At 42.6% G+C, this 22,984-nt stretch overlaps 1 protein-coding gene across 11 annotated transcripts in view; it reads left to right on the top strand.

Moving 5' to 3' along the window:
• Nucleotides 1–22,984, top strand: part of SPATA18 (spermatogenesis associated 18) — a 55,606-nt gene that overhangs the window by 8,321 nt on the left and 24,301 nt on the right. For 5 of the 11 annotated variants that reach the window (XR_011437584.1, XR_011437585.1, XR_011437583.1 and 2 more), the window contains exons 1-4: nucleotides 2,086–2,469; nucleotides 17,308–17,413; nucleotides 17,544–17,659; nucleotides 19,303–19,415. Coding sequence is in view for 2 of the 11 variants with exons in the window: in XM_014738837.3 (XP_014594323.2) it covers nucleotides 2,383–2,469; nucleotides 17,308–17,413; nucleotides 17,544–17,659; nucleotides 19,303–19,415 (422 nt within the window). In the remaining 9 variants the exon portion in view is untranslated. Of the gene's footprint in view, nucleotides 1–1,518; nucleotides 1,591–1,718; nucleotides 1,943–2,024; nucleotides 2,470–17,307; nucleotides 17,414–17,543; nucleotides 17,660–19,302; nucleotides 19,416–22,984 lie in introns of those variants that run through there. The other 6 variants (XM_070263846.1, XM_070263844.1, XM_070263845.1 and 3 more) reach the window with 6 other exon arrangements.

Raw genomic sequence — 22,984 nt, 5'->3', positions numbered from 1 at the left:
GAGTAACTTTGTTTCTGAATTAAGTTTTCACAAAAGCAATTCATGTTCACGGTAGAAATCTGGAGAATCAGAAAACTATAAAGGAACAAATTAAAATCATAACTTGGGTTCATATTAGAGAATATAACACAATATATATAATTTAGTGTCCTGCTTTTATCACTTCATGTTAGATGGTGAGAATTCCTAGATAACAGATATCCTTCAATAACAAGATTTCTATTGTGCAACATTTCATTGAATGATTTGTTCAACCATTACCCTATTGTTGGAGGTTTAGATGGTTTCCAACCTAGTTTTCTCTATTAAATAAAGTAATGGTGATCACAGCATTATCAAGCACTTACTAGAGTTTACGCCAAACACCATGCTGAGTACTTTACATGAATTCTTATTGAGTCTCATAATACTGCTACGAAGTAAGAACAATTGTGTCTCTTTTACAGATGATGAAACCAGGGATTAGAGGCTCATTAAGGTGCCCACAGCCACGAAGAGGATTTGACCCCTAATCTGACATAAACAAATATTCCAACTTGTTTTTGTTATGAATAAGTAAATAGTACTGTTTAAAGATTCCAATTGCCTATTGAAATAGGCAATTATTGACTCCAAATTAAGAAATCTGTGACGTTTTTCTCCATGCTCTTCTTTCTTCTTTATATTTTTTAAAGGACAAAAGTGTCTAATGAATACTTAGTGGATTTTTTTGGGTATATGTCTTTTTACTTTAGTAATTTTTATTCTACTATGATAAAATAACATGTGTATGTACTCTTATAGTCCTTACTTTTTCCTTTCTTTTTATTGAGATATAATGGGCGTATAACATTATCTTTGTTTCAGGTGTACAACATAATGATTCGATATTTGTATATATTGTGAAATGACCACTACGATAAGTGTATTAACATCTACCACCACACATAGTTACAACTCTTTTCTTTCTTGTGATGAAGAGTCCTTATTTTGTGGTCTACAGAAAATAGTGGGAACACAGTCTTCAGAAATGAGCCTCTCATTTTTATTAGAGGACAGTAAAACCACTGTAATTAAGAGAAATAAAAACGAGGTGGTGAAAATTCTCAAGTGTACAGTACTTGAATGTATCCGGTAGTCGTATATTTTTAAGTACCTAAAGAAGTGGAACTGAATTAAACTAGTTAGCTAGCTAAGGCCCTGCTCCACCCCTAGTGTTTTAGTGAATAGATAAGGATGATTTGCAATCGGCATATCATTTGATGGCATATAAAATAAGGGCTTCTAAGGTGTTTAATGATGGTTGAAATGGCTTCATTTCTTAAGTAGTTCAAACTATCACTGTGGCTTAATACACCCCTCTGAAATAATGCCAAACCGGGTTTGAACTTTCACAAAGTCTCAAAGAATTCAGAATTAAACGAAAGTTTATAGTGCTTAATGATTCTAGAAATATACCAAAGCTTGCCTAAACCTGAGGGGTTAACTTTAATCTACGAACATCCTGGAGCTAAAATCTATTGATTTAGGCACTCACCCAGACGGCCAAGGAAGAAAGCAAAAGATAGAAGCAGGAAGAATTGAAATTTAGTTAACGTAAGTTTCATCCAGGTAAGCCCTAGGTATTACAAATGCAGAATCAACGTCCTGAGAAGTGAAATTAAGGAAGGAGCCAAACAAGTGTTTTCCTAGGAGCCTAACCAAAAACGTCTATGCAGAAATACCCTTTACTTTTTTAGGCGAGAAGCCTCCAGCAGGCCCCCATCCCACACTGCGGGCGGGTCTCGGTGCATCAAGGGATCACGCGGCCGCCATCTGCAATCTTGGCGTCCTCGAGCTCCCGAGGTCCTGGGTCTCAGTGGCATAGGGCGCCCTCCTCCAAAGCCACTAGCAGCAGCAGTAGCAACAGCAGCAGGAGGAAGAGCAGCAGCAGCAGGAGCAGCGACATGGCGCGCCCTGGCAGGTGCCCAGAACAACTGCAGGCGGCGGGAGCGCGGCTGGGACCAAAGTGGGTGGAGGGCGCAGTGGGGGCTGGGCGGGGACGCGGGTGTTGCCAAGTTGCTGGCTGCGCGCGTCCTTAGCATCCGCCCGCCCACGTCAAAGTTTGTTTAACAATCGCCCGGGTATTTATGGCTGGGGCTCCGGGCGGCCGCCGGGGAGCCAGGAGACCGCGCTGGGCAGCGGATGAGGTGGGGAGGCTGTGGCCCAGGGCACCTCCCCCCCGGCTTCCCTAACCCTGCCCGGTCCCACCCGAGGGGGAGGATGGAAACACCAGCCGCGCTCTGAGACCCTCAGGAAGATAACACCTTTCCCGCCTTATCACCCCGCGGTCCTGCGGAGACCACTGCCTGGTCCCTTCCACGTCTCCATCTCCCACAGAGGGGCCGAGCAGAAAAACGAGCAATGGCGGAAATTCTGAGGAAACTGGTCTCCAACGAAGCTTTACGATCGATGCAGGACAAGCTAGAGTCCTGGCTGAGGGAGTACAACGTGAGTTAGGGTGGGAGACCCCGGGCCCTCCCTCCCTCTAGTTCCTGGCACACACAGCTGTCGGAGGGGGTATCTTAGGGCTGGCGTCGGGGTGGCCGCCTTGCAAAGTCCCAGCGGTTGTGATTCCTAACGGAGACCCAGCCTCAAACCGGGATCGCAGGGGAGGAAGGACACGCGCATGCGTGTGCCTGTGTTTCCCCGCTGCGCGAGGCGGCGCTGGGGCTCCGCGGCGGGCCTCAGAATCCAGGACCAGAGAGCGCCTTCCATCCAGCGGTAACCAAGGACGCTGGCGGCCCTAGCAACGGGAAAGACCTCCGATCCACCACGGTTCTGGTCCAGCCTGCCGCTCTCCCTCACATCCCCTCCGCCAGCAATCTACCCCTTCACCCCCAATTCGAGGTTTTTTTTTTTGCTACACCCCTCCTCCTGCCTTTCGCAAATCTCCCACTTTGAGGATACCCAGTGGTTGCATCAGAATGGATTTTTGTAAAAATACATCCAGGAGTTAGTACCTAGACGTCAGTGAAACGGATGCTTGTTAACGTTGCGGGTTTCGCTTGTGTGCTGGTTAGCATGGCAAATAGTTTCAACACCAACGCAGATTTCAGAAGGCCCGTTGCCAAGGCATTTGTAAGAAGCCAATATTCTGTCATCAAATCCGTAGCCGCTCTTGAAGTCTCATTAATCCCTACCTCACTCTGGTTGCGTCCGCCTTTAATAGGAGAGTCCCACTCTTACACAGCAAGTAGAACAGTGAGGCAGACAGAGCTGAGGACTGGGAATCAGCCCCTCTGTGTTCTAGGTCTAGCACTGCACAGAACCAGCTGAACAACCTGGGGCAGCACCTCGTCTGTTAAATGGGAGAGCCTGGACTAGATGATAGGCAAAGCTCCTTTTCGGATCTCAGTTTTTTGAGTCTAGATCAACTTGTTTCTGAATTTCTACCCGGAAAAATGCAACTGGCTGCTGTCCTGAGTCCTTGGGCTTTCCCCTTCACCCTTTACACGGGGCTCCTGTGGTGCAGGGGAGCTCAGAGGACAGCTCCAGTTTTCTCCCTAGCCTTCTTTTCTAGAGTTTATCCCATTTGCCCACTTTTAAGGCACTGACTATTCCTTCTCTATCAAGATTGCAGGAAAATTAAAAATTACCTCTTTATCACAAAAGACTTGGGTCCTCTTCCCCTTTAAAAGTGACTACTTGCTGCTTAGTCTCAGAAGGTTGAGAATAACAGATTCTAACACATGTATTCATCCTTCTTAAAACTACCTCTTACAAAAAAGTTTCTTATTGCCCTTTGGCATAAACTCTGAATTTTAAAGAGTATACTCAGTTTGTCACAGGACAACGTTTAACACAAATGACACCAGTATTTGGCAATCAAATTAAATGATTGTTTTAGAAACTACCTATAAGTACTGAGAAGTGCCAAAGTTTATTACACTTTCCCTTCTTGATGACAGTGGTCCATCCCATTCCTCTCTTCTCACTGAAACCGTTTCTATCTACCTTCTCTCCTGCCATTCCCCCAGCATAGTAGAGACTGCATCGTCAGAGACCAATCCTTTCCAAGTTTTGCGGCCATTTCCTGGGCACCATCATTTCTCTTTAGCTATCTAGCATCTCTCTTGTATTTGGCTGTTGATACTGGCAATCTTCTAAGGCTCTGATGATCTGTTCTTCATCTTCTTGCCTTACCCACTTCCCTCTTGTGGCTGTTCTTCAAGGACCAGACTGTAGGAAACTTCTCTTCAACCTCCATTTCTGCCTCATCTCTGTCACGTATGCTGATGAATCTCATACTCATATTCACGTTCAGGGCCTGTTCTCAACTGAGCTCTGATTTCTCCAATTGCCCATCAGAGATTTTTAGTTGTGCTATTGCCGTCTCAAGGTCAAATCCATCTAAAACCAACCTTAGCCTCTCCTGTGTCCCAACCGGTGACCTCTTTCCTTTCTTGTCTTTGTTATGTCTCCGCATCCTTTTCATCAGCATGATCTGTTGGTACCAGGTTCTAAATTCACACAGAACCTCAGCACTTCTCACCAACTCCACTGCTGTCACTCTTGTCCACCTTCGGTCATCTTTCATCTGGATTATTACAAAAATAAGAACCCAAAGTGATTCTCTAAAGTCAAGTCAGATCAAGTTACTCCTCTGGCAAAACCCTCCAAACCTCCTATCTCAGAATAGAAGACAAAGTTCCTACAATGGCCATCAAACTCCTACATGATTGTGCTCCTTTAAACTATGACCTCATCTATAATTCTCTCTCTTGCTCAACCCACTCTAGCAATACTGGCCTTGTTCCTTCTAGAGCAAAGCTGTCCAGTAGAACTTTCTTTGATGATGGATATGCTCTGTATCTGCACTGTCCAATATGGTGGCTTATTGGGAGTTTGAAATGTGGCAAATGCAAACTAAGGAACTGAATTTTTAATTTCATTTCTGTTTTGTTGATTTAAATTCAAATAGTCACATATGGCTAGTGGTGACTGTAGTGGACAGAACGGTTCTAGAGCATGCCAGCCGCGTTCCAGCTTCAGGACATTTTGTACTTGCTGTTCCCCTCTGCCTAGAAAGTTTCACCTGTTGACATTTCAGCAAGATGGCAACACCCTCACTTCCTCAGCTCTTTCAAGTTTTTGCTTAAATGTCACCTTCTCAGGAGAGACCATCCTGTTTTCAATTGCAATCTCTCACCCTCACCTCTGGCACTCACTGTCTCCCTTCTCTGCTTTATTTCTTCCCTAATATCTACACCTTCTAATTTTTACTTATTTACTCTTTTATTTTGTTTGTTTTCAGTCTTCCCTCCCCGCTCCTCTCACTAACATGTAAGCTCCAAAGAGGAGAGATTTCTCCTTTTTTCTGCTCATCACTCTATTCCCAGCACCTTGGCTTCTAGTAGTTGCTCAATAAATAATGATTGACTGAATGCCACCACCATTCTCCCAGATACCCAGTTTTGTAGACTCATTTCTCTTCTTAAAACTTCATATCCAGTTAGAATTTAAAATGATCTCCAAGTGTCTTTAATTCAGCCTTTATTAAAATTGAATTGAAACCAGAAGCCACGATTTACAATCAGGGGCACAAACGAGATAGTGCAAGTGTCTTTAACAGTTTTCTGTGAAGCAAAGGAGAGAGGAAGAGAAAATGTCTATTCACTGCCTACCCAAATTTAGGTTGCATCTAAACTTATTCCATATCTTGTCATCTACAGTTTGAGTTTGGTCAATTGCTAAGAGCTTTCCTCTTAGCAATGGTGGTTTTATTAGTTCCAAGGACTTTTGATTTGAAACCTTAAGACAAAGAATGTTCATTGTAGCAAACGGCATTTGTTAAAATGTTGATCTCAGAGAACTATGTTCATTAAAAGCTGTAAGTCATGTTTGCTATGGAAGGTTGACTTTGCTGACTGTGACCATATTGATTTAGTTCTAACTAACTCAAGCAAAAGAAAGGCCATACACACTTTTAGAATTAGCTATGTGATTAAAGTTACCCCCCTGGGAAAAAGTTATTTTCAGGTAAAATAGATAAATGACCTGAACAGATTGATTCTAAAACAGAATGCAAAATTTTGATTTTCCTCCAGACTAGATGTTATTTGGATTAACAGATCTTATTTAGTTTTGTTCTAAGTTTTTCTCATATAATTTCCTTCTTATTCCTTCCCATCTCCTCTGCCTTAATCTGGCCATCACCACCATCTCATGCACCGCCTGTTTCATTGTATCCTACATATGTTGTCAGAGACCGTAAATTCTTTAAAAACGTAATTTTCTGCTGCAAAGCCTTTGCTTTTTGATTATTTGTTGGCTTGTTTTTAATCTTAACAACGTCTAGCAATCTTCTAGGTCCCAAGTAAAACTACTTCTGGCTTGATTTTTTTTTTTTTGAGGAAGATTAGCCCTGAGCTAACATCTGCTGCCAATCCTCCTCTTTGTGCTGAGGAAGACTGGCTCTGAGCTAACATCCGTGCCCATCTTCCTCTACTTTATATGTGGGACGCCTCCACAGTATGGCTTGCCAAGCGGTGCCATGTCCGCTCTTGGGATCTGAACCGACAAACCCCGGCTGCCGAAGCGGAACGTGCGCATTTAACCGCTGTGCCACCAGGTTGGCCCCATGCCTTGATTTTTAAATAATTTATTTACTTAAAATTTATTTATTTAAAAAATTCTAAGAAGGGACATTTTTCAAAACCCCCCTAGACAAACAAATCATAAAAACGACAGCAAACATGGCTGACTCATTTTGTTTTCGTTATTAAAGAGATGCTGAATTATTGCATTACTTGGCCTTTAAAACTTGGATCCCACCGGAAGTTCAGGGACAGCTTGGAGTGACTACTTAACTTTCAGAAATTGTTTTCCTCCTTTGCAGTTATTAAGAATGCTGGTGAAAGAGCCATAGAGAATCCCTTCTTGTTCAACCCAAAACTGAGCCAATTATTAAGAGCTTAATAATTCACTCAACAAATGGCTACTTAGCTTCTACTATGGCTAAAACTTTGGGTTAGACACTCTATATTTACCATTTTTGCAGTGTACATTTATTCATTAATTTATTCATTCAACAAGTATTTTTTCAGAGCTTACGATGCCCCTGTCTGTCCTGGGTGCTGGGAATAGAAATGTCAGCTGCATCTCAATAATGAACTTCCAGTTGGAGAAGAGAATGAAGGATAGAGGAAACAGCATGTGCGAAAAGCAGGGAGGCATGAAAAATCTGGCATATTGGGGATATTTGTGAATAGTTCAAGTCAGGGAGTGGACATGAGATGAAGCTGAGGAGGTGGGGCGGTAACGCTAGATGGTGAAAGCCTTGCGGGGTGTGAAGGAGTTTGGACTTTATCCTGAGGGCAATGGGGAGAAACTAAAAGCATTATGCAGGGAGGAGATATGTTTAGATTATGTTTTAGAAAGTTTGCTCTAGCTGTTGCATGACGGGAAACTCTCGGGAGAACCGACTGGGCTGAGCGATACTTTAGGCAAGAGATGATATGAATCAGCCTCTTGTAAACTACACTGGCACATTTAGTAAACAAGGTCAAAGACTCTGAGAATGGTCCTTAAAGTTCATGTAAGAGTATGCTGCCCCCAATGCCCCTAATTTATCATGTACCATCCGTATGTTTTTATTGGTCAGCTCTGTAAAAAGGTCAAATAACCACCTATGCAAAACTGGATTCTGATTACCTAGTCACTCCATGGAGATGTTAAGATGAGAAGAGAAATCAACCTCCTTACGATGTTAGCAGTACCCAGAGAAGGTCAACTCTGGGCTGAAACTCTCCTCTCTCTGAGATGCTTTTGTTTCCACCTAGAGTCCTGTGGACTAGGGAGTTAAACTTTGGTCAGAGGCTCTGAGATTTATTACTTTTAAAAATGTACTCTATGTAATTACAGTAGCAAATGGTAAGAACTTGCTATACCCTTGATAACCTCATCTCTAAGATAGGGTAAGATTACATTTCTTAAAGTAAAATAATAGACACCAGGCCGTTACAAACTGGAAACTTTTTTTTTTTTCGGTGGGGAAGATTGGTCCTGAGATAACATCTGTGCCAATATTTCTCTGTTTTGTATGTGGGATGCTACCACAGCATGGCTTGATGAGCAGTGTGTAGGTCTGCCCCCAGGATCCGAACCAGCGAACCCCAGGCCACCTAAGTGGAGCATGAGAACTTAACCACTACCCATCAGGCCAGCCCCACAATCTGGAGACTTTTGATCACTTGATATATGAGTGGGGATGGTAGGGAGGGCTGGTGATGCTCCTCTTGCATTACTCTCCTCTTGTGTGACAGACGTCTACACTAATAAGTGAAAACAGCATATTAAATATCAGCACATAAAAGGGAGATCTTAAAGAGATGTCTCCTCTGTTTGTTTTAGAACAGTCTTCATGGTTGGAATAGAGGCTGCCTCTGCTAAAATATGGCTGGCTCTTAGTACAAAAGGTCGTTCTAGTTGCTATGATGTGTTCAAACAGACTCCCTGGCCGCCTTCACCCCTCCCCCTTAGTTAACATACTTCTACATTCTTGAGGATTTAATCTAATTAGTAAATTTATAGAGAACATTTTTCTTCCCTTCAGGATCTTTATCTCTTTACTAGCCAGACTCTGCTGCAGTAATGAATAAAACACCAAATCTTAGCATCGCAACATAGCAGAGATTTATTTCTCATTCATACAAAGTCTGATGGCAGCTCTCCTCTGTCATTGGCTCAGTTTCAGGCGCCCTCCATCTGGTGGAGCGGCCGTCTCATCACCAGACTTCAAAGGTCTGCAGGGCAAGAGATAACGAAGAACTTGTGCTGCTCTTACATTATACCCGTCACTTCCATTTGTCATCCCTTGACCAGCATTAGTGATGTGGCTCCAACCCAATTGTAAGGGAGCCTGAGAAATGTGGGAAAGCATGTGGAATATTTAATTGGTGCTACCATTTCTGCCACAATTTCTGATGATGAATTCATGGCTCCAAAAGAAATTGACAAATGATTAAAGATTTTATTTTTACCAGAGAGGCTATCAACTCTTTTATTTGACTTTTCTTATTTTCATCTTGGACAAACTGGTTAATGTAAACATCATCACTGTTTAAATTTTAAGGAGAATAAATAATGAAAGAAGTCCAATAGGAATATTAACCATGGGCAAGACACTAAAATCCAGTGGAGAAGCCTAAACAGAACTTTTGCTAAGTTGATGGGGTATACATAAGCCTACTTTTTCTTATATCTAAAACTCAGTGTTTCAGTTTTAGAACTTTGTTGTGGGGGTGATGGTGTTGTGACAAGGTCAGCCATGAAGTAGAATAGAGGGTTGACTTGGGGAACAGAGCTATTTGCAAGGCTGCCCATATAAGAGACTGCACTTCCCAACGAATAGTTAAAACCAGCGCAGAACCAGCCTTTGAAAACTTTCAAAACACTGCTCACACATTATTGCCTTTAAACTTTATAAGAACGTATGAAATAGCGGGTTTTATCTTCTACATTTTACAGATGAGAAAACCAAACGTCAGGAGGGCAGCTCACCTGCCCAAGGTCAGTCCACTAGCAGAAAGGGTGGAAGTTGGATTTGAAAGTAGGTCTGTTGCTTGCCAAGTCCATTCCTTATCTCCTACAGAGGAAGGGAAGATAGAAGGAAATTCCGCTTACTTGCAGTGACCATTTCCTGCCATCCTTCTCCCACTCTCCCCTCCCCCAGCATGCATACCTTGGACAGTGGGAAAAAAAGAAGGTAGAAATTAGGGCTTTTGTTTTCCATGTGTGAATTTCTACGGCCAGCTGCAAGGAGCTGTACAATGCTGCCCCTCAGAGTAGTCTCCACATACTTAGCGCTGATTGTCTCTTTTCCTTGCTCACCTCTAAATTCTCTAATTGGCAGGTTTGGAGTGGTATTCTTGTTGTATCTAAAAATCAGGTTTTTTTAAAAAAAAGCATTTTAAAAATTAAAAAAGGTAAATCATTTAATGTTGTAATAGCATCCATATTTTAAAGGAATATTGCCATGAATCCTTTGTACTATTTAATTCTTATCTAATATATATAAAGCATATTTTGTGTGTGTGAGACTGAAGTTTGTTAAAATGGAAGTAACTGTATTTTGTACTGAAATTGATGGATTTAAATAGCTTTTCAAACCAAAGTTTTCAAGTTGATTACAAGTATTTAGTGATACGTTTGATTAATTCAGTGATGAGGATTTTTCTCTCTTTTTCGTGTTGTGGAGGTGATTCAGGGTTAGGAATAGAATAGCAGGTCTGAGAGAACCATTGGTAGGGGCGTGGATGATCCATCAGGCTCTTATGAAGGGAATGTTAATAAGGTCGAGTCTGCTCAGAAGTAACGGAAGTGAAAGGGATCCAAGGATTGTGGTCGTTCTGGTGCGCACATAATGTGTGCAATGGCAAAGCAGGAGAGCAGCTGGAGTGCAGAGCCGCCGGAGGGAAGGAAGGCTGGGTAAGTCGTGTGGAGGCATATGATGAAGGACCTGGGAAATTAGGCAACATTTAGGCTCGATGGGTGAGGAGCTTTTGTTTGGCAAGAGAGTGGTGACATCGAAGGGATGGGAACAAAGCCACTATCCTGTTGCTCTCCTTCCCCGTACTATGAAACTTCTTGAAAGCGTAATCTGCCGTCATTGCCTTTGCTTCTTCAACTCCCATTTGTTCCTCAACCTGGCACAATATGGAAGTACATCAAGTACCCCCTACATCATTCTGCTATAAGTGCTCTCATAACAGTCACCAGAGGCCACCTGATGGTCAGTCAAGACCAGTCTCTTTCTTCCCTAGTCCTTATCTCCTTGCTTTCTCTGTAGCAAGTGACACATTTTATCAAATTTCATGGATTTAGCTACTTCCCAGATGCTGGTAACTCTCAAATCTAGCTCCCGTTTGGGCCTTTCTCCAGAGCTCCTGACCTGAATGGCCACTTGCCTTCCAGACAGCTCCATGTGGATGCTCCACATTCTCTAACCCGACACGAACCAAGAGGACTAGTTTTCCTCTCTCCAGTTTTGCTGGTTTTCTGCTTGTGGCCTCTGGTTGGGCAATGGCATCACAATCCCCTGTGGCCCAAGTCGGAAACCTGGGCCCCCTCGCTCTCCAGCATGCCTCACCGATGGGTTCATTAAGCCCTGAGGATTCTACCTCTTAAATAGAAGTCAAATGTCACCCACCTTTCCCCCTCTAGCTTCCATTGCTTTCCTTCAAGCTCCCATCATTTCTTACACGTGTGGGAAAACCAGCTTCTAGGGTATGTTTAGGGCAGATCTTAAGTGAACTTTGTTGCAAAAAAACCTGCAACTGCAGGGAGAAGACTCACAGGTGTAGTAGCTTCACTCTGTCTGGAGAATCTGCCCCTAACAGAACTCACGGTGTTTTTACAGCTGTCATGGTTACAAAACGAGGCTAGCAGCACATCTCTGTTGCACAGGGGTTGGTAGCCTTAAAAGAACACGTTTTCTTTATGTTAATAGTGCTGATGCTTATATTCCTGAATATTCTACTTGTTTCTTTACATCTTGCTTTCCCATCGGTGTGAAGCCACTAGAATAAGTTTGAGGGTTACTTGTTTAAGTTCCATGCCTATAACATGGGACAAAATTCCTACTGATTTCCCTACCTTCATCCACGCCCACTTCCAATCCAACTTGTATACAGCTGTTTGAGGGATTTTTTGTTTTTGAGGAAGATTAGGCCTGAGTTAACATCTGCCACCAACCCTCTTCTTTTAGCTGAGGAAGATTAGCCCTGAGCTAACATCTGTGCCCATCTTCCTCTACTTTATATGTGGGATGCCTGCCACAGCATGGCTTGACAAGCAGTGTGTAGGTCCCTGCCTGGGATCTGAACCCGCAAACCCTGGGCTGCTGAAGTGGAGTGTGCGAACTTAACCGCTAGGCCACTGGGCTGGCCCCCTGAGGGATTATTCATTGCCCATATCAGTGATTCTCAACATGGGTAAAGCACTGTCCCCTAGAGCAGTGTTTTTAAAACTTACCCACGGAAATCAATGCATTTTACTTCACAACATAGCACACATACCCCCTGATGCATATGTAACTGAAGCAAAGGTTTCACGAATAACTCATCTTTAGTAATTATGAGGTACTCTTTCTCTCTCATTAATTTTTTTAGAGGGGGCTCGTTGAGACTAAATTCATCTCACTTCCCACTAATGCCGTGGTTCTCAATTTTGGTTTCACATAAAAATCATCCAGAAAGCTTTAAAAAAATTTCAATAACCCAACGCCTCACACTAGAGCAATTAGAATTTCTTGAAGGAGGAGCTCAGAAAGCTCCTCAGGTGAAGGCTTTTTTGAAGCTTCTCAGCTTCTTCCCACTTCCTCCTTCGGGCCTCATCTCTGAAATCTGGACCTACTTTTATTATAGCAAGTAGTACATGGTTTAGCATTTATTTGCATGTTTATTTTAGACTGTAAAGTCCCTGAGGGCCAAAGACTATCTCATTCATCATTGTGTCCCTAGCATCCAGCACATAGTAGCCGCCTCCGTAAAGATTTGTGAGAGCATAAATGCATGAGTGAAGCAGAGAATAAGCCATGCCCTTCTGCTTCTTGAAACCATCTCCTCTGGCTTCCTGCTTCTTCTTCATCTTTCCTCCCGGTTGTCCCCTTATCTCTTACTGCTCTTGTTCTGTTTTTCATTCACTGGCCCTTTTTCCTCAGCCCTCTGCCGACATAGCAAAATTGCCGGCTGCCCTGCCTTCAGCCCTCTCCCCACTCTATACTCTTTCTGGTGACCTCATCTTTGCACCTGGCTGCCACTCTTTCCATCTGCTGAAGGCTTGCAAAGCCACACCTCCAACCCCTACCTCTCTTCTGAGATCCAGATTATTTTCCAACTGCTTGTGGTAAAGCATCACGATTGAGAGCTCGACTGCAGTGCCAGAAGCTTCAGGAATGGGTTTGGTTTCCAACCTAACCACTGTCTCTTCAAGATCTTCGTTTTCGTCATTGGTGAATTTGAAATGGTGGCTGGTATCCAGTTTGTAGGGTTGTTTTGAGGATTAAATGAAGCAGTGTATTTAAAGCTCTTAGCACAGTGTCAGCCTGGCATAAAGCAGCTGCTCAATAATTGTTAGGTACATCTCTATCTGAAGGTCCTGCAGAACCCCTAAACTGCTCAAAAACGGTATTCTCCCTCTCACACCTCTTCCCTGTTCCCAAACCTTCTGATTTCCTCTTGAAATAATGCTAGAATCAGTGGGACCTTGGCTGACACAGATGTTATTTGGGGCTGCCAAGGGGACCCTTGGCATCTCCACAGCCCTCAGCATCTCTCACCCAGATGATTACAACTGCCTACCTTCCCACCAGACTTGCTCTCTAATGCAAACTCTATCTGGTCGGCTCCTGCCAGAGTGATTTCTGTAAAATGCAAAGCAAATCTGACCATGTCCTACCCATCCTCCTCTACGTGCCCCATTAAATCTTTCAGTGATGGGATAAAGCCCAGATCTCTTCATGTGGCAAATAAAGTCCTTCATTTCTTCGTGTCTGGATCCCACATTCCACTTCGCCCGTAACATGCCTTGCTGCTTCTTGCCTTGGTACCTGCTGTTCCTCCTCTTGGAATGTCCTTCCCTCTTTCCTCTCACCCCTCACTGGAGCATGTTTTGCTCCTTCTACAGCTCACTATCCACCTAGGGCACCTAATAAACTCTAAGGTAATCATTTACCCCCCGTACGTTTCCCCTTCACCAGCCCACTTCCCCAGCTGGCGAGCTCGTTGACAGCAGGCAACTTTTGACATTTTTTAAAATGTAGCTTTGTTTCCTGAGCTGCCAAGCCCAAGGCCTTACAAATAATAGGACCTCAGTGATTTACGAATGCACACACTTTGGGAGTCTGTGCTTTGGAATTAGGAGACAGTATAATCAGTTTACATCTTTGCTCTATTGATCTTGTGTGAGTGGTTGTTTGGAAGAATAATGTGACTCCATTGCAACTTGATTACGTTGTGCAATCCTTTGTGTTAGAAGTTGCAGCATGTTGTGACATGTCTTGGGAACAGGAACTGTCTGACATAGTATAGTTTCTTCTGTTATTTAAGTTGTGTGTACAAACTCATTTCACAAACGTTCCTTTGCGCACCTACTTTGTACCAGGCCCTGGGCAAGGCATAGCAGCATAGAGCAATAATACTACAATAACACTCTAATTATGTACCTCCTTTACTCTGCACCTAAGTTAGCTCATGAGATCAACCACCTTTTAAATATGAGTAAACAAAGGCTCATATTTAAAATGTCTTTTCTAAAGGAATATAGCCAGTAAGTGGAGAATCAGATTTGAACGAAGGTCTGCCTTATTCCTAAGCCCACTTCTACTTTCAATACCGTATACCACCTTGTGGGTACCAATTGTTGGACACCTTCTGTCTCTGAGGTGCTGGATATGCATTATTTTGATTTGATTTTCCTAACATTCTGCAAGGCATTATCCCCATTTTCCTGGAGAGGAAATGGGCTCAGAGAGGTTGAGTGCCTGTGCAGGATCACACAGAACTGTGGCAGGAGGCAGAGTTGAGATATTCACTCAGGTTGGCTTGCCTCCCAAGCCCTTTCTCTGTCCACTTAGCATACGGCGTGATCTAGCCAGAGGGCAAAAGTCTGTAAGAGGGGAATTGAAGTTCCCTGTGGTAAGTGCAGGAGTAAAACAGCAAGGGCAAGGAGCTGCTGGTTCAAAGAGGAAGAAATGGAGATAGCTGTTCAGGCTGTGGGTTCCAAATGTTCTGATCATGCCAATATTATGCTAAGTCATTCGTTCATTTGTTTGTTCATTCATTCGTCAAATACTGTTTGGCCCTTCAATTTGCTATGGATGTTAGTGGCAATTGATATAAACATGAGCAAGATAGTCATTTTTTAAAAGAATTCATGATTTTTTAGGGGGAAGGGGATAGACAGATGAGACAGAAAAACATGGCTGCAACAGAAATAAGTACTGCAACAGAGCTAGTCACCGGGTACTGTTTACCAGGCATGGGAGGTAAATCAGCAGCTCCTCCAGGTCATGAGTAGTCCGTTCCATCCAAGCTCCTCACCAGGCTTGCACAGCCCTCCAGGATCTGTCCTGCCAGCCTCTCTGACCATTTGAACTTCTGCCACGTGCACCAAGGTTGTCAAACTCCTTCCTGCCATAGGGCCTTTGCCCTTGCTGTTCCCACAGTCTGGCGTGCTCTCTCTCCAGTGCTCTACATCCAGGACTTAGATCAAACATGTCCTGCTCAGAGAGGCCTTCCCTGACTGCCCTCCCCATTCACTCTTTGTCACATCATCCAGTCTTCCATCTATTCCAGCACTACTTGCCATCTACAAGTCAGTATAGTTTATTTTTTTATTTGTATTTTTTTTGAGGAAGATTAGCCCTGAGCTAACTGCTGCCGATCCTCCTGTTTGCCGAGGAGGAATGGCCCTCAGCTAACATCCGTGCCCATCTTCCTCTGCTTTATATGTGGGATGCCTGCCACAGCATGCGGTGCCATGTCCGCACCCAGGATCCGAACCGGTGAACCCCAGGCCGCCGAAGTGGAACGTGCATGCTTAACCACTGCGCCACTGGGTAGGCCCGAGTCAGTAGTTTAGTGGTTAACAGCGTGGGCTCTGAGCCAAGCTACTTGGGTTCCAATCTCAGTTCTGACATTTTTCTAGCTAAATAAATGTGGGCAAATTATTTAACCTTTCTGTATCTCAGTTCTCTCATCTGAAAATGGGAATGGTAACAATGGTACTCCTGTCTCACAGTGTACTATTGGGGATTAACTGAGTTACGTATGTAAAGCATTAATAGTGTCTGGCATGTAGGAAGTGTGTAATAAGTATGAAGTGAGTGAATCGTCTCATTTTTTCATCCATCCAATACATATTGAGTTTGAATATTTAGAGACTATCGAATTATTTTGATTTAATTTTCCTAACACTCTGCAAGGCATTTTTCCTGCAGAAGAAATGGACTCAGAGAGGTTGAGTGCCTGTGCAGGTTCACACAGAACTGTGATAAGCCATTTCCCTTGTTGACACAGATATGCATTTTACGTGTAAACTTTTGCCCAGAGGTCATCCAAACTTCATCTCTTCATTCTAATTTCTATCCTCCTTGAACCCCACTTTCTGTCTCGGTTTTCATAGTGACCAGGAGGCATCCATGGCTAGTGCCTTATTATGGCTTGAAATGACACGTAAATCTATGCATTTTTCCACTCACATGATTTGTTTGTTGCTTGTAGTTGTGTTCCTTCCTTTAGAGTTAGAATCAATTAGAGGTTTGGCTAATGAGGAAATGGTAAAAGCTCACCAAACAGATGATGAAAGCAGAATACTAGATAGAAGGCCCACCTCTTTGCTTCTTCATGTTCTGTTCTTGTTGCGTAGAATATTCTGTAACCACTTGAACCAACCACTCCTTTCCCCATTTTGCCTAATTGCTTCTCTACCTGGATTTCCCTTCCTCTTAGAAGACTTCCCTGACTTTCTGAGACAGTGGGCTCTTGAGTAGACCTTGTCCTCACCCCTCTATAAGACTTATTATTCCCCTGCAGGGTACCTGTCTGCTTTCCTGTCTCCCCTACTAGTCTGCATTGCCATCTGGCCTGGGCCATCATTTTTGTCTTATTCTCCATTGTATCCTCAACCAAGCAATAACTTCTTACTATTAATAATTAGTGTTCTTTATGTACATATTGAACTCAGATAGAGGACAAGAACCAATAAAGCAGGTAAATTGGGAGATGGTGATTTGTATTGTGTTACAAAAGATCTATTCACTTTATTAGGATTTTTTGCAGGGTTCCTTTGAGTAGGGAGTCAGGGTTATTGCTATTAAAACAACCCCAAATCTCAGTAGCTTAACACACACAAACTTTCTTGATTTTATCATAGTTCAATGCAAGTATTCAGTTAAGAGCCTTCCAAATCCTATGGCTTCACCATCCTTTATGCCCTTGGAGTCCTCTGCTGGGTCCTCTGCATTTTCTGGTAGATGGGGAAAGATAAAGAAGAGACTCACTCAAGAGGTTTTTCTTCTGGGTCACACCTGGAAGTGGCATACATCACTTTCCATCCTGGGGACCAGAACTCAGTTATGTGGCTGCACAAACTGCTAGGGAAGCTGGGGAAAGTGGTCTAGCTGTGTGCCCAGGAGGAAAGGGAAGTATGTTTTGGTGAATACACAGCAGTCTCTGCCCCCATCCCAGAGCCAGAAGGCCGTCATATAAAGTGAGGCCCCTGTCTACCTGCAGTGGGTCCCAGAATAAAGGAATTGCACTGATGTCTACTGTTTTGGCTTTGCAGACAAACTCATGTGATCAAAATCTAAATCAATGCCTTGAACTCATTGAACAAGTTGCCAAAGTGCAGGGACAACTCTTTGGGATCCTCACGACCACAGCCCAGGAAGGTAAGAGTGGCCTGTGCTTTCCCACCACCTCTCCCTCCTTTTCTGCCTTTTCTCTCTCTTTCTCTGTGCTCCCCGCCTGAGCTGGTGTGGCTGGATTTCTCTTGCTGACCTGACTTGTGGATTCTTCTAGGAGGACATTACGATGGTGTGGAAATAATCAAATCGCGCCTTTTGCCTTGGCTGGAGGCCTCATTTACTGCTGCTTCCCTGGGAAAACCTGTTGACAGTAGGGTCCCCTCTCTACAGGTAAGGATGCTAAAGGATCACCCTTGGCTTTCAGCACCCTGATCAGGCTCTGGGCACTGAAACATAAGTAAGATATGGTTTTTACCTAGTGAGGGGCTCAACTCTGCCTGGGGAATTGGGACAAAGCTATAAAGGTGAGTTTCTATTTACAGTAATATGCAGCATAATGGATTGAGTTTTTTCTTGAGACAGACCTACATTCAAATCTCAGCTTTGCCTACTTACTAGTGGTGTGACTTCAGGCAAATCAACGAGCCTTTGTTTCCTCAGCTATAAAAAGGACCCCATGGGGGCCTGGCCCAGCGGCCCAGTGGTTAAGTTTGCACGCTCTGCTTCTGTGGCCTGGGGTTTGCCGGTTCAGATCCCAGGTGTGGACCTACGCATTGCTTGTTGAGCCATGCTGTGGCAGGTGTCCCACATATAAAGCAGGGGAAGATGGGCACGGATGTTAGTTCAGGACCAGTCTTCCTCGGCAAAAAGAGGAGGATTGGCAGCAGATGTTAGCTCAGGGCTAATCTTCCTCAAAAAAAAAAAAGGACCTGAGGATGGTCTAATCTGGGACATTGCTTGCCCACACTGGGCATTAAATAGCAACTTTTAAATGACAAATGTCACCCAGACAGTTAGGGTACCGCAGGGGCTCAGAAGAGAAAGAGATCATCAAATGGGGGAAAGCTTGGTATTCTGAAATATTGAAATTAATTGGAAACTTCCAAGATAAGAAAAAAAACTCAATTCTGGTAGACTGACAAAGAGTCTTATAATTTGTGGTTGATGTCGGTGGTTTCCATGGAACAGTGTCAGTGTTTTAACATTTGAAGACTAGACTGGAAAGAGAACATATACCTTGCTTTAGGCCTTGGCATCCTTATATCTGACTAAGCAAAGCATTGGTAACCTTGATTTTAAATGTTTACATAGATTTACATAAATTCCTTTCTAAAATTAAAGCATTTAGAGCAGGCTGTCCTAAGGAAGAGGGCCTTATCACATAGTGGCTGAAGGGTTCCTACTTGGAGACACTGGACAGAATTCTAGTCTATCTTGTATGGTCCTGGGTGAGTTGTCTAACCTGTATATCTCAGTTTCCCCATTTGTTGAATGGGGACAGTGCTTTTACTGACTTAATAAGATTGTGAGAATTAAATGTGATAAGCATGTGAAACAGCTTGCATGTGGTGAGTACTCTATAGATTCAGTTGTCATTAAGCAGATTTTTCCCTGGGGATTTATGTATGCTTCTTAGATTTTTACCCCCTGTGAGTGTTCTAGATATAGAGATATAGGATGATATTTCAATGTCTTTTTAAAAAATTGAGGTATAATTTACCTACAGTGAAATCTATAGGTTGAGGAATTTTGACAAAGGCACATATCTGTGTAACTTATACCCTATTTTGACATAAAACATTTCCATCATTTCAGAGCTACTTCCCTGTCACCTCCCTCCGCCCTCAGGGCAGCCACTCTCCTGGTTTTCATTGTGCTAGATTAATTTTGCCTGCACTAGAACTTTATGTAATTGGAACCATACATTACGTGCTCTTTTATGCTTGCCTTCTTTTGCTCAGCATAATGTTTTTGCAATCTGTCCATGTTGTTTCATGTATTCAGACTAGTTTTTGATTTGTGTATCATTCCAGGACACGTTTGATAAGGAGAGACAGAAAGAGTCTGGTGATCGGGAGCGGGACATACAACAATTAGACTTTGAGTTGAACTCAACTCGTAATCAACTCAACCAGGTTCAAGACGAGTAAGAGGAATGCAAGTTATCTTTTTCCAAAAAGAATTGCTTGTTCTTAATTTAATTTTTAAGCTTGAAAAGAGAATAATGGCTCGTAAAAGTGTAGACACTTACAAATAAGTAATATGGGTGTGTGTGTGTGTGTCGGGAGTCAGTGTCTCTGAATTTGGGGACAGGATATCTAGATTATGTTATCATCCCTAAGACCCTGATGCTCTCAGCTCCATTCCTGGAGCCCCCACTTCTCCATAGAACCATTATCAGCCCATATTTATAAGTAGGGGAAAATTGTTACATGGAAATCTATCTTTTTGGAGGAAAATAAAAGATGCCGAAGGGGAAGGGTTAAAGGGGGTGAAAGAACAGGTAAAGAGAAACATGAAGATAAAGAGAGTGAAAGTAAGATGAAGCGGGCTGCATTTGTCTGTCAGTTGTAGTCATTTAGGGGTATATTTGCGTGACTGAGAGAGCAGACCCTTTTAAGAATGAACAATTCAAGATTTTGGAATAACTATTAGATACAAAAATGTATTTTAAAAAGTTAAGCAATGCCAGGCAGCAACAGATATCAGATGTCTGCTATGTGCAAAGCCAGGCTGGCAAGCTTAGGGAATCACTGAAAGAAAATTGCAAACTTCGCATTTGTACTTGAGAAGATAGACAAATGTGTATGAAGCTGCACTCAACACACCTGACAAAAATCCATCAAGAAGGCGTTTCTCCTACCACCGCATTGCTCCACTGCTGACATGTACAGGACAGCACGGAATTCTTTTTTCACTAGTTAAGACGTGTGATGGAATAGGGTGTGGCATTCTGCCCTTTTCTCTGATGAGCTTTCCTTCTAAGGAAAACATCTTGACTGATTTAGCTTTGCTTGATTAAGAAAGTAATGCAAATTTCCTTCTCAAAATGCACACACAGATAAAAGTATAATGATGGAAATCACCTCTTATCTTCTCCCTGTTAACATTTTGAAATATTTTGCCCCAGACGTTTTTCTTGGTGTGTGCTTGCATGCATACACATAGTTACCTCCACACACCCCCATCTTGAATGAGCAGTTTTATAGCTGCCGAAGTCAAAATTTACAAAAGTAATGTGCAAAAAGCATAATTCCTCTGAATTTATGCAACTTAAATTTCAACGAATGTCAGCTGATTTGGAGTGGAGTGAGGAGAATCCTTAAATTTGTCACTTTTTTTTCTGGTTTATTGTAGTCCCTTTTGTGTAAATACTCAGTTAATTCCAAGTTCAGACTTCTGTGAGGGGCTGCGTTTGCCCTCTCGAGGGGTCTCATTGCTCCCCCTTCCTTACGTTGGTATCTAGGGGCGGAGGGATGCTTGCATGCTCTCCTGGTCCTGGAGGAGAGGGGCTTTGGGTCTTGCACTGCCCTCTGGGTTCGTGCTGCCTTGTTTCCACCCGGGGAACTAGAGTCTTGTGCTGAGGAGTGCTAAGTTGTGACTTGTCTGGTTTCCTGGGGCACTGGCTGCCACTGCTGCTGATGGCCAGGCTCCTCCATTTGCCTCTAGTTGTGAACAGGGCTTTGAGATTTTGCTGGTTCTTAACTTTTATCAGCACCAGTAGGAGCCAGGAATTCCTATCTCCCTCTCTTATCACTCTGGCTCTGTAGTTTCCTATAAGGAGCACCATGGGATAAGAAGAGACTATGACTGCATGATTTTTTTTTTTAAAGTTAATTTTTATTGAGTTTATGATAGTTTACAATCTTGTGAAATTTCAGTTGTACATTGTTGTTTGTCAGTTGTGTTGTAGGTGCACCCCTTTGCCCTTTGTGCCCACCCGCAACCCCACCTTTCCCCTGGTAGCCTCTAATCTGTTCTCTTTGTCTACATTTTTAAATTCCTCATATGAGTGGAGTCATACAGAGATTGTCCTTCTTTGTCTGGCTTATTTCACTTAACATAATTCCCTCAAGCTCCATCCATGTTGTTGTGAATGGGATGATTTTATTCTTTTTTATGGCTGAGTAGTGGTATATATATACCATATCTTCTTTATCCAATCATTGGTTGATGGGCACTTAGGTTGCTTCCACATCTTGGCTATTGTAAATAAGGCTGCAATGAACATAGGGGTGCATGGGAGTTTTGGAATTACTGACCTTCAAGCTCTTTGGATAGATACCCAGTAGTGGGTGGGTCATATGGTATTTCTATATTTAATTTTTTGAGAAATCTCCATACTGTTTTCCATAGTGGCTGTACCAGTTTGCATTCCCACCAGCAGTATATGAGGGTTCCTTTTTCTCCACAACCTCTGCAACATTTGTTACTTTTTGTTTTGGTTATTTTTGCCATTCTAATGGGTGCAAGGTGATATCTTAGTGTAGCCTTGATTTTCATTTCCCTGATGATCAGCGATGATGAGCATCTTTTCATGTGTCTATTTGCCATCCGTATATCTTCTTTGGAGAAATGTCTATTTATGTCTCCTGCCCCTTTTTTGATCGGGTTGTTTGATTTTTTTGTTGTTGAGTTGTGTGAGTTCTTTATATATTATGGAGATTAACCCTTTGTTGGATATATGACTTGCAAATATTTTTTTCCCAATTAGTGGGTTGTTTTTTATTTCAATTCTGTTTTCCCTTGCCTTGAAGAAGCTCTTTAGTCTGATGAAGTCCCATTTGTTTATTCTTTCGATTTTTTCCTTTGTCTGAGAAGACATGGTGTCCAAAAAGATCCTTTTAATACTGATGTCAAAGAGTGTACTGCCTATATTTTCTTCTAGAAGTCTGATGGTTTCAGGTCTTACCTTTAGGTCTTTGATCCATTTAGAGTTTATTTTTGTGAATGGTGAAAAAGAATGGTCAATTTTCATTCTTTTACATGTGGCTTTCCAGTTTTTCCAGCACCATTTGTTGAAGAGACTTTCTTTTCTCTATTGTATGCCCTCAGTTCCTTTGTTGAAGATTAGCTGTCCACAGATGTGTGGTTTTATTTCTGGGCTTTCAATTATGTTCCATTGATCTGTGCACTTGTTTTTGTACCAGTACCATGCTGTTTTGATTACTGTAGCTTTGTAGTATGTTTGAAGTCAGGGATTGTGATGCCTCCCGTTTTGTTCTTTTTTCTCAGGATTGCTTTAGCAATTCGGGGTCTTTTGTTGCCCCACATGAATTTGAGGATTCTTTGTTCTATTTCTGTAAAGAATGTCATTGGGATTCTGATTGGGATAGCGTTGAATCTGTAGATTGCTTTAGGTAGTATGGACATTTTAACCGTGTTTATTTTTCCAATCCATGTACATGGAATGTCTTTCCATCTCTTTATGTCATCATCCATTTCTTTCAGAAAAGCCTTGTAGTTTTCATTGTATAGGTCTTTCACTTCCTTAGTTAAATTTACCCTGAGGTATTTTTTTGTTGTTGTTGTGATTGTGAATGGTATTGTGTTCTTGAGTTCTTTTTCTGTTAGTTCATTATTAGAGTATAGAAATGCTACTGATTTATGTAAGTTGGTTTTATACCCTGCCACTTTGCTGTAGTTGTTGGTTATTTCTAACAGTTTTCCAATGGATTCTTTGGGGTTTTCTATATATAAGATCATGTCGTCTGC

This window comes from Equus caballus, chromosome 3 (genome assembly GCF_041296265.1).
Source record: "Equus caballus isolate H_3958 breed thoroughbred chromosome 3, TB-T2T, whole genome shotgun sequence".
In the NCBI taxonomy this organism is placed as follows: domain Eukaryota; kingdom Metazoa; phylum Chordata; class Mammalia; order Perissodactyla; family Equidae; genus Equus; species Equus caballus.
This window is presented reverse-complemented; position numbering and strand designations above follow the sequence as displayed.